Genomic DNA, 17,355 nt, shown 5'->3' on the forward strand with positions numbered 1-17,355 from the left:
TGGGGGAAGAGAGGGGCATCACACAGACGTTCCCAGTCCAGACCAAGATGTTACCAACTCCAGCTCCCGGGAGACCCTCTTATAAGCACCCACCCCAAACTATACCACCCAGAGCTTGGGAGGGCGAGAGAGGGCAGAGCAGGGGCAGGGGGGCAAGGGGCAGTGACTGTACCTCAGATGGGGGCCCCATCCCACATTGTCTTCCATTCCCAGGGTCCAGGGGACAGGGAGGGGAGGGGGAGGGGTGCCAGGGAGGGGGGCGGGGGGGGGGGGCCCTGGGGGCCGTGTGTTCCGATTCATGGGGAGTGTTGAGACCGTCACACCAATAAACGCCTTTTTCCAAAGTCTCCGCCTGCCAGTGTCAACGTCAGTAAGCATATGGGTGAGTGGAGCGCAGACTCCTGGTCATTGGTGGTGCCTCCCCAGCTTCACTTCTGCCTTCCCCTTTCTCTTTGGTAGATTTGGAATTGACCTATTTACAGAGGTGGCCCCTGATTGGCTGAAGCTACTCGGCATAGCCCGTTTCCCACTGTGACTGGTTCAGAGGTGGGCACATGGCTCAGCCAGACTAATGAGAGAACGAACACCAGAGCAGTGTGGATTTCCCGGGAAGAGCTGCTCTTCTGTTGGGATAATGTGGCTCAGTAATATGAAGTCAAGATCTGCAGGATGTCTATTCTCCATCGCATGGAGAGATCTTGGGTCTATGGGGATAGCACTGGTGGGGAGGACAATACATAGAGCCTGCGAGTGATAGAAACACCATGGGATGCAGAGTGAAAAGTCTAGAGAAACTGAGTCCATGATGACATCATTTGAGCAACTGGATCAAAACTTACCTGATGCCTACCTTCATTTACATAAGCAATAAAGTCCCATGTATGTTTAAACCAACTCATGTTAGGTTTTCAATTTCTAGTGATTACAAAAGAAATGAAAATTCTCACTGACATAGAAGAGATGTAGAGGTTCCAGGACTCCAGCCATCACCTTTCTAAAAAGATCCAAGGTCTCTATTTTCCAAAGGCCTCTTTCACACCAAACTTTAGCCAGAATGGCTCACATCCTTGCCTCTCCGAGACAGATATTGTTGCCTATGCTTTAGTTATTTGTTTACACTTTCATCTTTGCCCACCTTCCATGACACAGACTGAGATATTTGGTTTCCCAGCCTCCCTCACAGTGATATGGCCAGCTTTTGGTCAGTGAGACTTAAGAGAAGTTTGCTATCAGGCTTCCAGGAAAATTTCCCCTCATTCATGTGAGGAAAGGAACCCTGCTCCCTTCCTTTTGTCATTAGATATAATTGTGTGAAGATGTGATGCCTGGAGCTGCAGCAGCCATCTTGTTACTTGAGACAATATGCCAACACATAGGGTGGCAAAGCAGGACACAAAGAACCCAAATACTTGATGGTGTCACTAAGTTGTTGAGCCACACTGAAACTGCCTACCTCCATATTTCTTTCCATCATTTACTTTATTACTTATAGCCAAACTAACCTTCATTAATGCACTCCTTAGATTTCCAGTGAGAAACTCAATTGGAAAAGGAAGTCATCCTGCTCGGGAGAGCAGTAGCAAGTCCTGAATTTCACTGGCCCCAGACATTTGATCAGATGACAAATACTTAAGGATGTTTTTATGCCAAACTCTGTGTTAAATGCTGGTGATAATGACAAGGTCTCTACCTTCGTACAACTCTCAGTTTAGAGAGGAAGTCAGAGGTTAAACAAGTAATTACATATTTACATACAAGAAGCAGGAAGTCCAGAGCCTCTAGGACTCAATTCATAGCCAAGGCAGGTTTGGGTCATGGGTTAGAGAAGGGTCCTTTAAGATGGTAACAGTTCCCTTTGTACTTGAAATATTAACGATGTAGAGCAAAGAATCCTGCTCCAGGTGCAGTAAACTCTAGAAGCAAAGGCCTGGAGGCAAACTAAAGTATGGAGAAGAGAAGCAGGGGTGAAATTTCTGGAAGGAGAGGTTAGAGAGGCCAACAGAGGCCAAACCACAAAGCTTCAACAAAGGTCTCAATGAGGAGCTTGGATAATATCTGAAGGGCAATGGGCAACCCTAGAAGGGCTTAAAGAGAAGAGGTATGTGATCTGATTTAAGATGAAGATTCTGGGAGCTGGATGGGGCGTAGCCTGGAAGAGGCAAACATGGATATAGGAAGACCTTTTCAGAGAATGAGGCAGGGCACCCTCTCCAGCTCCCGGCCGCACAGACCCTTGCCCGCTTGAAGGCTGTACAAACCACACTGTTCGGTTAGCAGGAGTCTCTCCCAGCCGTGGAGCCCTATCTCCTTAGTTGCATGAATACAGGGAGAATCTTCCTGGGCGCTGAGAGAGGGAGACGGGAAGTCCCACTTTCCAGGTCGAACCATCAATCACAGTGGGACAGGAAGTCCTGACTGCTACGAAGGCGAAACAGGAAGTCCCGCCCCCAAAGTCCTGCACAGAGCGAGCCACTCGCCTGGCTCACACCTGTGTAGCTGCCCGAACGGTTTTGGGGCCCCCACCTGGAGGCATGCCAGTGGCCTAGAAGAGAGAAGAGGGACAGGGAACAACCACAAGAGTTACCCTGGATGTGACATAACTCACCCTTTCCCAGTGCTAGCTCGCACCATTCCAAAATTAGCTGAGGGGAATTTCCCCATTTACAAAGGGGAAAAAAGGTCTAGTCACCCTTGGGAGAAACAAGGCATGCAACAACTCAAATTTTATGGGGAAGAGATGTTCTGTCCTACTTCAGAGAGAAAATGAAAGCTTTCCCAATTTTTATGGAAATGAATGAAGGCATTTTGGGGAAATTGGAATTTCATGCATATATATATATATATATATATATATATATATACACACACGATGGAAAGTCCTGTCCAACTTCTGTGTATCAAAAAAAAAAAAAGGGGGGGAAATCTATCAACTTTCTGAACCAACAAAAAAAGCTGGAGGAAGAGAACTCTGACCATCTCCTCTGCCTGACTAAAACACAAAAATGTCCACCCCCATTCCAGGACCCTGGGGCACCCATACTCACTGGGTGGGCCCTGATTGGGCTAGGGTTCTCCAGCGGTACTTTGAGGGGCAGAGGCTGTGGGGTGTGCACTGGGGTCAAGCTCTGCACCTTCTTTTCCGGTTGGGGGACTACAGGGGTCCACGTGCCGGGTTGCTTCTTTTTCTTATGCGCCTCTCCTGGGAAAGGGAAGAGGAAGAGAAATAGGAATGCTTGATTGGCTGTACTCACATGCCCATTCAGTCAATGGCAAAGGAAGCTGGGCTGAAGGTGGATTAGATGGACTGGAGGTAACTGCTGCTGATTGGTTCAGAGGCTGAACCAGTGGGACTCTTTCCAGGAGTGGGTTCCCCACTTACTTCGAGAGCGGCACAGACAGCAGATGCACAGGAGGAGAAGAGCTGCCAGGAGTGCCAGGCCTAGTAGGGACCCCAGAACGATGCCAGCGATGGCCCCGGGGCCCAGGGTGGGACCTGGAAGAAACCAAGAGAAAGGGAATAAGGGGAACGGAACCAAAGCCGGACCTGTTTCCTGAGCCTTCTGCCTCAACCCTCCATTCGTCAGAACCCAGGAATCTGAGACCCCTTACACCTCAGTTCATTAAATGTTTCCTGAATGACTGTGGTGTGTCTGGCATTGTCAGGCGGTGAAGATCCATTGGTGAGCAAACCAAGATACCCATTATCCTGTGGGTTGATATTAATATTAGGAGGGAAATCAGAAACGAATGGGGAAATATATAACATAATAACAGATTGTGTTCAGAAGAAAAAATAAATGAGCTATGAGAGAAATTTGCTTTTGATGTCTCTGCTTTCAGGAGCAAAATCAGACACATCACTTTGCTGGCAAAGGTCCCTACAGTCAAAGTTCTGGTTTTTCTAGTTGTCATGTACAGATGTGAGAATTGGACCAGAAAGAAGGCTGAGTGCCAAAGGATTGATGCTTCTAAATTGTGCTAGAGAAGATTCTTGAGGGTCCCTTGCACTTCAAGGAGATCAAACCAGTCAATCCTAAAGGAAATCAACACTGAATATGCATTGGAAGGACTGCTGCTGAAGCTGAAGTGCTAATACTTTGGCCACCTGCTGTGAAGAACCTACTCTTCGGGAAAGACCCTGATGCTGGGAAAGACTGAAGGCAAAAGGAGAAGGGGGTGGCAGAGGATGAGATGGATGGATGGCATCAACCAGTGCAATGGACATGAACTTGAGCAAACTCCTGGGGATAGTGAAGAACGGGAGTCTGGCATGCTGGCAGCATGGATGGGAGTCCATGCTGTTGCCTTAGACACGACTTAGCCACTGAACAACAACAAATGACAGAAATAATGGAAGAGGAGGTGACATTTAGAAAAGTTGGTGAGGGAAGTCCTCAAGGAAGTAACATTTGAGCAGAGACCTGGGGAATAGGGAGCCAGGCATGCTAAACAGGGAGACAAGGGTGTTCCAAGCAGAGGGAACAGAATATGCAAAGACTCAGAGGCAGGAAAGAGTTATCTGTGTTCAATGAAGGCCAGTGTGGGTGGAGGATATGGAATGAAGGTGGAAGAGGTAAGGGTTGAGGTTAGAGGGATTAAGAGGGGCCAGAGCCTGGGCATGAAAGGCTTTTTAAGCAAGGTAGCAGCAACATGGTCTGATTTGCATAACTTTGGCGTCTACTTGGAGGATGGATTGTAAGCTGGCAAGAGGGGTCATAAAGACACCAGGAAAATGGCTACTGCAGTCCAGGCAAGAGAGGACTGTGGTGTCTGACCAGAGTGTAGAAGTGAAGATGGAAAGAAGCAGATGATTAAGAAAGCATCTTGGAATGGAATTTGTACCCTGCTCTTGTGTGAAAATTGTATAAATTTTAATTATGTTGGATTGGCTCATAGTGCTTTTCAGATCTACTATATCCTTCTACTTTTCTGTCTATACATTCTATTAATTTTTGAGTGTGATATTGAAAGTACAGCTAAATATCTTAATTTATCTACTTAAAAAATAATTACAATATATAGTTGAACTACGTGTAACTTTCTTCTGTATTTTCCAAGTCTCCTGTAAATGTATTATCATACTTTCATAGTTTAAAAAATAAAAAATTTAAAACTCAAAAAAAAAAAAGCATTTTGGAAGGAAGTGATGGGACTCTGGAGATATTTGGGATGTTACAGGTGATGTCAGCATGTGGGTGGTACCATTTTCCAGGATAGAAAGACTGGGGAGTTGACAGGAGAGGGGTGGGCAGGGTAGAGTTTGGAGAAATATCAAGAGGTTTATTTTGGACATGTAAAGTCTGAAATGTCAGTTGGACATTAAAAGTGAAGATGTCAAGTAGGGAAGTGGCTTTTCAAGTCTGGAGTTCAGAGGTCTGGGCTGGAGATCAGACATTTGAGCATCATCTGAGTATTGATGATATTTAAGGCACTGAGAGTGGAAAGGCCACACTGGGGAGAAATATAGGTGGAGAAGAGAGCTAAGGAAGGACGCATCCAGTACCTAGAAGTGGGAATATTCGAAACTACTGAAACCCCCGCGCTTCACAACTAGAGAGTGTGCGCTGCCACGAAAGATCCTGCGCAATGCAATGAAGGTCCCATGTGTTGCAACTAAGACCAATGCAGCTAACTAAATCAATAAAAATTTTGAAAAGGAAGTTGGAGAGTGTTACTAATTGTCTCCTCCCCCAAAAGATACAGTACCAGTGAAGGTGACTTTACTTGGAAATACAGTCTTTGCAGATGTAATCAAGTCAAGATGATATGCAAAGACTTCATTTCCAAATAAGGTCACACAGGGACCTATGTATCTACACTTCCCCTAGCATCACTACTCGGGCCCTTTGGGGTCATTAATAAGTGAAATAAGGGTTTCTTGAACATAAGCCCTGACATACCATGACAGTTGATCTGACAACTGGAACAGTTTCAAAGTAACTAACAGGCAAGATATGCTGGACAAAGGGATGACTCACTTCCCAGGTGAGATGGAGTGGACGACGTGAGATCTCATCACGCTACTCAGGCATGCAATTTAAAACTTCAGCTCAGTTCAGTCCTTCAGTCATGTCCAACTCTTTGAGACCCCATGAATCGCAGCACGCCAGGCCTCCCTGTCCATCACCAACTCCCAGAGTTCACTCAAACTCATGTCCATCCAGTCGGTGATGCCATCCAGCTATCTCAACCTCTGTTGTCCCCTTCTCCTCCTGCCCCCAATCCCTCCCAGCATCAGAGTCTTTTCCAGTGAGTCAACTCTTCCCATGAGGTGGCCAATGTACTGGAGTTTCAGCTTTAGCATCAGTTCTTCCAAAGAAATCCCAGGGCTGATCTCCTTTAGAATGGACTGGTTGGATCTCCTTGCAGTCCAAGGGACTCTCAAGAGTCTTCTCCAACACCACAGTTCAAAAGCATCAATTCTTCGGCACTCAGCCTTCTTCACGGTCCAACTCTCACATCCATACATGACCACTGGAAAAACCATAGCCTTGACTAGACAGACCTTTGTTGGCGAAGTAATGTTTCTGCTTTTGAATATGCTATCTAGGTTGGTCATAACTTTCCTTCCAAGAGTAAGTATCTTTTAATTTCATGGCTGCAGTCACCATCTGCAGTGATTCTGGAGCCCCAAAAGATAAAGTCTGATACTGTTTCCACCGTTTCCCCATCTATTTCCCGTGAAGTGATGGGACCAAATGCCATGATCTTTGTTTTCTGAATGTTGAGCTTTAAGCCAAATTTTTCACTCTACATTTTCACTTTCATCAAGAGGCTTTTTAGTTCCTCTTCACTTTCTGCCATAAGGGTGGTGTCATCTGCATATCTGAGGTTATTGAATATTTCTCCCAACAATCTTGATTCCAGCTTGTGCTTCTTCCAGCCCAGCGTTTCTCATGATGTACTCTGCATAGAAGTTAAATAAGCAGGGTGACAATATACAGCCTTGACTCCTTTTTCTATTTGGAACCAGTCTGTTGTTCCATGTCCAGTTCTAACTGTTGCTTCCTGACCTGCATATAGGTTTCTCAAGAGGCAGGTCAGGTGGTCTGGTATTCCCATCTCTTTCAGAATCCAAGACACACCTAGGGTAACAGGCAAATTTGGCCTGTTACGGAATGAAGCAGGGCAAAGGCTAATAGAGTTTTGCCAAGAGAACACACTGGTCACAGCAAACACCCTCTTCCAACAACACAAGAGAAGACTCTACACATGGACATCACCAGATGGTCAATACCGAAATCAGATTGATTCTATTCGTTGCAGCCAAAGATGGAGAAGCTCTATACAGTCAGTAAAAATAAGACTGGGAGCTGACTGTGGCTCAGATCATGAACTCCTTATTGCCAAATTCAGACTTAAATTGAAGAAAGTAGGGAAAACCACTAGACCATTCAGGTATGACCTAAATCAAATCCCTTATGATTATACAGTGGAAGTGAGAAATAGATTTAAGGGCCTAGATCTGATAGATAGAGTGCCTGGTGAACTATGGACGGAGGTTTGTGATACTGTACAAGAGACAGGGATCAAGACCATCCCCGTGGAAAGAAATGCAAAAAAGCAAAATGGCTGTCTGAGGAGGCCTTACAAATAGCTGTGAAAAGGAGAGAAGCGAAAAGCAAAGGAGAAAAGGAAAGATATAAGCATCTGAATTCAAAGTTCCAAAGAATAGCAAGAAGAGATAAGAAAGCCTTCCTCAGGGATCAATGCAAAGAAATAGAGGAAAACAACAGAATGGGAAAGACTAGAGATCTCTTCAAGAAAATTAGAGATACCAAGGGAACATTTCATGGAAAGATGGGCTCGATAAAGGACAGAAATGGTATGGACCTAACAGAAGCAGAAGATATTAAGAAGAGGTGGCAAGAATACACAGGAGAACTGTACAAAAAGATCTTCACGACCCAGATAATCATGATGGTGTGATCACTCACCTAGAGTCAGATATCCTGGAATGTGAAGTCAAGTGGGCCTTAGAAAGCATCACTACGAACAAAGCTAGTGGAGGTGATGGAATTCCAGTTGAACTATTTCAAATCCTGGAAGATGATGCTGTGAAAGGGCTGCACTCAATATGCCAGCAAATTTGGAAAACTCAGCAGTGGCCACAGGACTGGAAAAGGTCAGTTTTCATTCCAATCCCAAAGAAAGGCAATGCCAAAGAATGCTCAAGCTACCGCACAATTGCACTCATCTCACACGCTAGTAAAAGTAATGCTCAATATTTTCCAAGCCAGGCTCCAGCAATATGTGAACCGTGAACTTCCAGATGTTCAAGCTGGTTTTAGAAAAGGTAGAGGAACCAGAGATCAAATTGCCAACATCCGCTGGATCATGGAAAAAGCAAGAGAGTTCCAGAAAAACATCTACTTTTGCTTTATTGACAAGGCCAAAGCCTTTGACTGTGTGGATCACAATAAACTGTGGAAAATTCTGAAAGAGATGGGAATACCAGACCACCTGAACTGCCTCTTGAGAAACCTATTATAAATCGTTTATATCTGAGATTTTCCATTTAATATTTTCAGACTGCGGCTGACCCCTCGTAACTGAAACCTCGGAAATCAAAACCGAGGATAAAGGGGCTACTGTATCTTTTGCAGGGGGGGAGCACAATTCAACCAATCAAGTCAAGATAAGATCATTAGGGTGGTTCCTCATCGGATATGACTTGTGTCCTTATAGGAAGACAGAGACACATACAGGGAGGAGGAGGAGACTGTGAGAGGCTGAAGGCAGAGGCTGGAGTAATGCCAAGGATTGACAGTCACTATCAGATGATAGAGAGCTTCCCTGGTGGTTCAGCTGGTAAAGAATCTGCCTGCAATACGGGAGACCTGGGTTTGATCCCTGGATTGGGAAGATCCCCTGGAGAAGGGAACAGCTACCCACTCCAGTATTCTGGCCTGGAGAATTCCATGGAGTATATAGTCCATGGGGTTGCAAAGAGTCGGACACAACTGAGTGACTTTCACTTTCGCTTTATCAGAAGCTAGAAGGAGGCAAGTGAGGATTCTTCGCAGAATCTCAGAGGCAGGGACTTCCCTGGGGTCCTGCGGTTAAGAATTTGCCTACAATGCATGGGATGAGATCAGGGGAACTAAGACAATGTGCTTTGGGGCAACTAAGCCTGTGGGCTGCAATGAAGCCCCAGTGCAGTCAAAATTTTTAAATTAATTAAAAAAAAGAATCTGCCTTATTCAGATGGGATGTGCAGTTCGATCCCTGGTCAGGGGAGCTAAGATCCTACAGGCCACAGGCAGCTAAGCTCCGTGGGTCACAACTAAAGAAAAGCGCACATGCTCTGGAGCCCAGGTTCCACAAGAGAAGCCCGTGCACCACAAGGAACACACAGTACACGGAAAACAGAAACAAAAAACAACTCAACAGTCTCAGAGGCAGCGTGACCCTGCACAGACTCCTGGCTTCCAGAGTTGGCAGAGAATACATTTCTGTTGTTTCTAGCCACACAGTTCAAGGTATCTAATTACGGCAACCCCAGGAAACTAATGCAGAGAAAGAAGGAAGATCCAACTAAAGAGTCTTGAGAGGGGGAAGTCCAGGAGAAAGGCTCCAACTCACCGACCCGGTAGATCTGGCTTTGGGAGGGCGTCCCTGGCTGGTCCCCCAGGGTGGGCAGGATACGAAAGACCCAGGTCCTGGGATTCTGAAGAGGGAGGGGCACCACAGCTGAACGCTCCCGAGGCCCCAGGATGAGCAGGGAGACCCAGTCCGAGGCGATGGCTCTGCCCGGGTCAGGGGCCTCCACCCGTGCCTGGATCTGGAAACGGCTGACCAGGGCTCCGCGCTCCACATCCCAAGTCAGCACTGCTGCATCCCGGGTTCTCTGCAGCCTCCACGAGGAGATGGATGGTCCTGGAGGGGTGAGGCGGGAGGTCAAGGTGGAAGCTGGATTCACTGGTCCAAGAGGGAGAGGAACAGGGGTCACAGACCTAGACTTCTAAGTCCTAGGAGCAGAGGGTCTGGAGACCCCAACTCCTGGATCTAAGACAGGAAGAGAATGGGGGCCTGGACTCTTGGGTCTGAGGGAGCAAGGGTCTGAGGGTTCCCTGGAAAAAGTGACTGAGGTCCAGGATTCCCTGAGGGATCAGGGATCTGGGGGTGGGAGTCCTAGGGTCTGGGGTTGGAGGAGGCCCAGGACAAAGATTTCTGTGTCTGAGGGATGAGGGGCTGGGGGTCTGGAGCCCTAGGTCTGAGGGAGGAACTGGCTGGAATCCCAGTCTCCTGGGTTTCGGAGAAGAGAGATTCTGGGAAAAGGTGGGACTCACCAATGAGGGTGATCTTGTCGACCCCAGCACCCAGCGCCCCACTGCACAACACGGAGTAATTTCCCAGGTCCCAGTCCAGGCTGAAGTTGCCAATGAGAAGTCTCCGCCCATCCTCAGTGAGCTGCAGGCGTCCCCCACCTCCTGGGGCTACGGGCCGCCCTTCCCTGGCCCAGGATGCTCTGGAAGGTGGGGGACAGCCAGACGCCTGCAGCGCTACCTCTGCCTCTCCAGACCGTGTCTCCTCTACGATTGGGTGAAGCAGGACCTCTCGGGGGGCCTCTGTAGCCGGAAGAAACCCGAGCAAGAAAGTCAAAGAAGGAGTCCTGTGCCCTTTGGTGAATCTAATAGGGCACCTTAGCCACAAGAGGAAGATCTGCCCTTTCACTCTCTCCCTCATTCATTCGTCTGATTTCCTTAACGAGGACTTATGAAATACATGCAGTAGACCAGGTCATATTATTCTCAACCATTTGTTGCTCTGAACACTTGGGAAAGTGTCAGTTCTCTTGGTGGGTCCAGGAAAGAAATTTTGGACCGGCCTCTGCTTGAGGTATAGAGAAAACCTCCGAACATCTGTAGGGTTGAAAACAGAGGAAATCCTCCTCCCTCGAGTCCTGAAGGAGCAAAGCAGTACCAGCTCCTCCTCGAGGGAAACAGTAAGGAAATCCCACAGGCTCTCACCCGGGATGACAGTGCACGTGCGCGTGGTCACCAGGTGGCGAGCAAGGCAGGTGACGGGGACGCCGCTGAGCCGGGGGTGGGCGGGGACCACTGCCTGGAGCACAGGGGACGCCAGTCCCTCCTGGACGCCTTCGGGGAGACCCTGGAACTTCAGGGAGGCGGCAGGGGCCCCGCCGGGCCACGAGCAGCGGAAGCGGAGGCTGCGATCCCCAGGACCCCCTTCGACTGAGCACTGAGGGGACCCGGGGGGCAAATCTGTAGAGGAAAGGGAGAGATCAAGGGGTCAGTCGGCTCTGTGTCCGTTCCCCCCCCAGCCCCTTTACTCTTCTTCTTCACCTGACCCCGCCCCGTAGGCACTGACCCCGCCCATTCTCGTGTAAACCCCTCTCGCTTTCCGGCAACCCCAGGGCTAAGTGGACAGCCCCACTGCCTGTCGCCGATTTCCTAAGGAAGCTTCATCTTGCCACTCTGATTCTTTTCCTTCCGCTCGTAGCCCCGCCCCCTTTTCTAGCTCCACCCCTTCCACCAGGGTCTCGGCCCCCTCTTTGATTACTCTGAGTAGCCTCTTCTTATTGACCCCTTCCCTTTTGTTGACACCCCTGCCCTTCCTACTGGGCCTGCCCCCTTTCTAAGATGACCCTGTCCCTTTCTAGAATGAATCCGCCCCTTCCTCTGTGACTCCGTCCCCTTTCCCAGGTAACTTCTTTTCCTGATCCCAGTTACTGGCCCAAGCAACTTAGGCCCTTTCCTATCTCCTGCTGCTGCTGCTGCTGCTAAGTCGCTTCAGTCGTGTCCGACTCTGTGCGACCCCATAGATGGCAGCCCACCAGGCTCCCCTGTCCCTGGGATTCTCCAAGCAAGAACACTGGAGTGGGTTGCCATTTCCTTCTCCAATGCATGAAAGTGAAAAGTTAAAGTGAAGTCGCTCAGTCGTGTCTGACTCTTAGCGACCCCATGGACTGCAGCCTACCAGGCTCCTCTGTCCATGGGATTTTCCAGGCAAGAGTACTACTTTTTGTCATTTACTTTGTTGTTCAGCCGTTCAGTCATGTCCGACTCTTTGCGGGCACATGGACCGCGGCTCACCAGGCTTTCCTGTCCTTCACTATCTCCCGGAGTTTGTTCAAACTCCTGTCCATTGAGTCAGTGATGCCATCCAACCATCTCATCCTCTGTTGCTCCCTTCTCCTCCTACCTTCAACCTTTCCCAGCATCAGGGTCTTTTGCGATTTACGTCCGCTGCTTAATTTGTTGAGACCGTCCCTTGCCCAGGAGTCCCCGCCCTCCCGGTGCTGACCCAGGCCCTTCTGGCCATCCTTGCTCCTCGCCTTCTCCTGGGCATCCCTGTTCCTCTACAGAGATCTCCGCCCCTCCCTGTCGGCCCCGCCCCTCCATGCTGGCCCCGTCCCCTCCAGGAGTCCCAGCCGCTCGCTGGTACCGCCCCTTCTCTCGGGCATCCCCGCCCCTCCTTGGTGGCCCCGCCCCTGCATCCTGCCCAGCCACACTCACCAGCCACTGTGAGGTTGAGCAGCGAGCGGCGTCGGCTGCCGGTTCGCGGGTTCCTGGCGATACAGGCGTAGGCTCCGGTGTGGCCGGGCCGGACCGCGGGCAGCAGGAGGCGTGGGCCGGTGGGCACGGCGGCCTCGGCGGGGTCGGCCAGACTCCAGGTGATGTCGGCCAGTGGCCGAGAGGCGGCGGTGCAGCTCAGGGTCACGTTGCTGCCCGCGGTGACATACAGGGCGGGGTTGGCATCGCGGTTCGAGGAGACAGTGATGACCGGCAGATCCGGGCCATCTAGGCAGAGGAAGGGGGTTGAAACCGCGAAGGTCAGGGTCATCTGGGGCCGCCCCAGGATTTACGAAGACTAGACATCCTCCCTAGGGACTCCAGGAGCCTGAGCCCTCAGATCTGTGTCCCCGACCGGAGGCTTCCCCCCACTCACAAAAAACGCTGACGTCGGCCGCGGCCTCTGTGTGGCCGAAGGGGCTGTGGACGCGGCAGGTGTACCGGGCGTGGTCGCTGCGCACCGGACGCGCGATGAGAAGCTGGTCGCCCTCTGCGCGGATCCGCGGTGGCTCCGCTTCCGCAGACCCCACTGTATCCAGGGCGCGTCCGTCCCGCGTCCAGCTTAGCTCCCCGCGACCCGGCCCCCACCCCATGCAGCGCAGCCGGAGCTCTGCTGCTCCTTCCTGGGTCTCCGGAGCCTTGGGCTGCATGGACAGCTCGGGCAGGGGCTCTGGGGGAGGGGGCATGGGCTCAGGACTAGGCTCTCAGGCCCTGCTGCCCTTAGGTCTGAGACCCAGTCCCTGCCACCTCTTACACCCAGGACCTGGCCCAGCTGAGTCCCCGTCTTAGCCCTCCTCTTAGCCCCAGGAATCCTCTTCTCACAGACTGAGTCCCCAACTCTCTCCTCTCTGGGACTCAGGAGTCAGTGCCCCCAGGAGTTTTGGTCCCCAGGTCCAACTTCCCTCAAGCATCGGCCTTGACCCCCAGCTCCTCTTCTGCCTCTTCCCAACCCAGGAGTCCTCTCCCTTGTCTAGGAACCCCTTGCTCTGGGGAGGACACAGCCGCAGAACAGCGGTAACCTGCCCACCAGCAGGCCCCTGCAGTCAGCAATCTGGAGCTTGGAGCCCACTTACCATACACACCCACCGTGAACTCCTGGATCTGCCGCGAGACCCCAGCCTGGATGACCTCCACTGTGTAGACCCCAGCATCCTTCAGCTGAGCAGAGGTGAGCTCCAGGCCCCCTCGGGCCTGGTCAAATCGTAGGCGGTCTCGATAGGTGGGGTCCAGGCTAGTCAGAGGGGCCCCTGGCCCTAGGCCCCCCGCTGCTAATACCTTGGAACCTCGGCGCCAAACCACCAGAGGGGGTGGGGAGCCAGGGCTGGGGACTGGAACCAGCCGGAGCTGGATGGTGGTCCCCACCAGGACTGCAAGAGGCTCCCCCGCCTGCAGGGGGAAGCTTGTCCCTGCATGAGTCTCTGAGGACACTTTAGAACCCAGGCTCTGTGCAGAGAACTCAAGATCCCTGTCCTCAGGGGAGTATTTTGAAGCTGGGGCCTCCACAGAGACTTTAGTATCAGGGAAGTGAGCAGAAATGCTGGAAGCTGGGGTCCTAAGAGACAAGGAAAGTTCCCGGCTTGGGGCAGCAACTTGCGAACCCAAGGTGTCAGGAGATACATCGGAACTGGGGATTCCAGAGAAGGGTTCCAGATTCAGATTTTCACTCTGAGCAGAAATATTGGACCCAAAGGAATCGTTCAAATTCAGCCCCTTGGGAGACCATTCGGAAAGTGGGGTATCCGTGGAGACTTTTGAGCCTGCCGTCTGATCTGGGAATTTCCAGCTGGGGAGATTGTTGGAGGGAATTTTCGCACCCGGGCCCTGGGAAGAGCTTTCTAGGTCCGAGGAGAGACTGGTTCTCTGAATTTCAGAAGAGGCTTGGAAGGCGAGGACCTCTACTCCAGAGGCTGCAGAGGAGAGAAGGGGAGGGTGGTGCTGGGCTGCAGAAAAGGGGGCTGGTGGGGAACCAGCTGAGCCGGGGGCTTACCCAGGAGCAGGAGGAGCCGCAGAGCCTGTGAGGTGTCCATGGTGCTGGCCGCACCCGCGAGGATACTGGAGCAAGACCCAGGGCCTGCACTGATCCCTCTGGGGTTGGACAAGTCTGACAGGACTGGTAGCTTCCTGGGCGGGGAAGAAAGACAGATGTAGTGGGAGGTGCCAGGATCCCCCACCCGGATCTGGTGGCTGAGCCACCGACCCCACCCAATTTGTCCTCATCAGCTGGTCCCAGCTTGGGGTGGGGTGCCTAACCTGACCCCTGCACTCCCCACTTGCCCAGCGTTGGGAGCGGGGTGGGGGGGGGTGGAGGGGAGATGGTGAGAGTGGAGTCCCAGCTGGAAACTTAGTAGCAAGCTTGTGGAGAGGAGCAGTGGAGGTGAAGCCAGGAAGACTGCCTGGAGGAGGGTGAGGCGTGCTTTCAGAAAGCCCCGCCTCTTAATGGCTGTGGTCTCGTTCCTCTGCAGCCTCCTGGCCTCCGGTCCACTCCGTCCTGCCAGGCCTCAAATACTCCTGTCTGATCCTGCTCCTCCTCTGCTCTCTATGGTCCCTTTTTGCCCTCAGGGCTGTTTTGAGTGGCTGTCTTCCACCCAATCAAATCTCCTGAGACCCAGAGCTGTGTCTCCTTGACCCCTAGAACGGCATACACCCTCTGTCCCACTAAACTTAGGATCTTTCCTCTAACCCCACCCTCAGGCATTCTCCATCTCCAATCAGCTCCACCTTCTAGAGGGATGCTGGAAGCCTTTCTCCTGCCTCTCTTCCCCTCACTGCTGTCAATCTCCAGATCCCATACCACCTCCTTGGCCCCCTGAATCTCTCTGCTCCATCTCTTCCTCTCTTTCTACTGGTATGACCCCAGCACAGGCCCTGACTCCTCTCTCTATCCCCTTGCCTAGCCTCCTCCCTCCAGGCCATGGATCCCCAGATGGTCCAAGAGTCTTTCTAACCCCAGAGCTGCTCCCCCACCCGGCCAACCCTCACAGCCCTCTATGGCTCCCCAGCACCTGCCCTGGGAAGACAACCAAGTTCCTCATCCGAACATCCAGGTCCTGCATCAGGTAGAGCCACTCCTTTTCCCCTCCAGCACTTACTCTTTGAACACCCCACCATTCTTCAGCCCATCTCTCCCCTCCCAGCCTTGGCCGGGACAGTTTCCTCTGCCTGGAATGTTCTGGCTCACTCCCCTACCCGCTCCCACCTAGCTAAACCACAACTTGTCCTTCAAGTCTCACCTTATTAGGAACCAAAATAATAATTACCCACTTATCATGGACCAGGAACTGTGCAAAATGCTTCTCTGGCATTACCGGCCAGAGCCCCTTCTAAACGCTCTATGAGCTGAGTGTTTACGAACCAGGATACTGTGGCTCAGAGATGTCAAGGGACCTGCTGGAGATTGCCCAGGCAGAGGGAAGAGCTTAGTCTGTGACAGTCAGGCTGCTCACTCCTCCTGAGAGCTTCCCCCCAACCCCATGCTGATGATAATAATGGTCATAATACAGAGTGAGCATTTTCTGCACATCAGGTATGGTTCTGAAGGTGCTATTGTAATTAACCCTTCAAAATCCCATGGGGTAGGTTTTGTAGCTTTAAAATGGCAACAAATGCCACACTTCTTCTATTAAGAAATAGGGTCTATGCCCCGTTTCCTTGGATCTGGGTGGGCTCTGGGACTGTTGGACCAAGAAGGGGTGCAGCACAAGTGGCCCTGTGCGTTTCTGTATCTAGGCCTTGAGAGACTGGCACTGTCCACTCTCTGTACTGTGGGGCACTCCCTCTTGGGAGCCAGCTGCCGTGCTGAGAGGAAGCTCAATCACCCCCATAGAGAGGTATGGTGGCCCCTGGCCAACAGCCAGCTCAAGTCAACAGCCCCAGCCAGCTTGCCAGGCATGTGACTGGGGCATCTAGGAGTTCCCATTAGAGCCACCCAAACAAATGCTGCGTGAAGAGGCAAGCTGTCCCTGCTAAACCCTGCCCAAACTTCAGATTTATGAGCAAAGTAATTGTAGGTTTACACCACCAAGTTTTAGAGAGGTTTGCTATGCTGTGATGGGTTTCCCTGGTGTCTCAGTGGCAAAGAATCCGCCTGCAATGCAGGAAACTTGGGTTCAATCCCTGGGTCGAGATCCCCTGGAGGAGGGCATGGCAACCCACGCTAGTATTCTTGCCTGGGAAATCCCATGGACAGAGGAGCCTGGCGGGCTACAGTCCATGGGGTTGCAAAGAGTCAGACAATACTGAAGCGACTTAGCACGCACCTTATACCATAACAAACAAGCAGAAAACAGGTATCATTACTGACTCCACTTGATGGAGGAAGAAGCCCAGGCTCAGAGAATAGGAGTCTGCCAAAGGTCCTCCCAGAGCCAGGGACTGGCCAGGCTGGGAGCTGAACCTGGGTTAACCAGGCCCTTAACCACTGTACCAAGCTCTTCCTGTTTCGATCCTCCACATGAAGAAACTGAACATCAGAGACAGGAAGTAACTCACTCAAGATCTCACAACTGGTAAGTATGAGAGTGAGGCTCTAAAATCACTGTCTCTGACTCCAGGGCCCAGCTCTTCATACCCACCCTAGGTTTGGATTGTCTGTTGCTTGTCTGTCTGCCCAACCAGGACCAGAGCTTCCGGCATCATTCCCTCTTGTGTCCCAAGTCTCAGCAAAGGCCGGGCACCCATGTCTGTCCCTCCTTCAACACCGAAGGTCCTCATAGGCAGGGACCTGACATGACTCACTTGGGTCCCCAGTGTCGCCCAGCACAGGACCTGGTACATGGGAGACTTGAGTAAATGTTCGTTGAATGAATCAAAGAATGGA

At 51.3% G+C, this 17,355-nt stretch overlaps 1 protein-coding gene across 2 annotated transcripts; it reads right to left on the reverse strand.

Moving 5' to 3' along the window:
* Window positions 1-1,460: 1,460 nt before the first annotated feature.
* Window positions 1,461-17,292, reverse strand: VSIG10L (V-set and immunoglobulin domain containing 10 like). 2 transcript variants are annotated; one of them, XM_086353750.1, is made up of 11 exons: window positions 17,274-17,292; window positions 14,527-14,660; window positions 13,613-14,446; window positions 12,916-13,209; window positions 12,483-12,767; window positions 10,974-11,228; window positions 10,293-10,571; window positions 9,586-9,879; window positions 3,380-3,493; window positions 3,045-3,199; window positions 1,461-2,542 (listed from the first exon to the last, which is right to left on the reverse strand). In XM_086353750.1, the coding sequence occupies exons 2-11, from the start codon at window positions 14,564-14,566 to the stop codon at window positions 2,483-2,485; spliced, it is 2,610 nt and encodes an 869-aa protein (XP_086209876.1). In that variant the 5' UTR covers window positions 14,567-14,660; window positions 17,274-17,292; the 3' UTR covers window positions 1,461-2,482. The 2 variants fall into 2 exon arrangements, with proteins under 2 accessions (XP_086209876.1, XP_086209875.1); XM_086353749.1 differs by having other exon boundaries at window positions 9,586-9,921.
* Between the last annotated feature and the right edge of the window lie 63 nt (window positions 17,293-17,355).

This window comes from Bos grunniens, chromosome 18 (genome assembly GCF_055505025.1).
Source record: "Bos grunniens cultivar Pamir isolate PY7600 chromosome 18, Bosgru_T2T1.0, whole genome shotgun sequence".
Lineage (NCBI taxonomy): Eukaryota > Metazoa > Chordata > Mammalia > Artiodactyla > Bovidae > Bos > Bos grunniens.

Excerpts from the sequence above, each read along its gene's own strand:
- VSIG10L (XM_086353749.1), bottom strand. The coding sequence starts at position 14,566 with ATGGACACCTCACAGGCTCTGCGGCTCCTCCTGCTCCTGG. Across the intron at positions 14,447-14,526 it reads GCGGCTCCTCCTGCTCCTGG|CCTCTGGAGTAGAGGTCCTC; the intron begins GTAAGCCCCCGG and ends TCTCCTCTGCAG. Across the intron at positions 11,229-12,482 it reads GCTCAACCTCACAGTGGCTG|ATTTGCCCCCCGGGTCCCCT; the intron begins GTGAGTGTGGCT and ends TTTCCTCTACAG.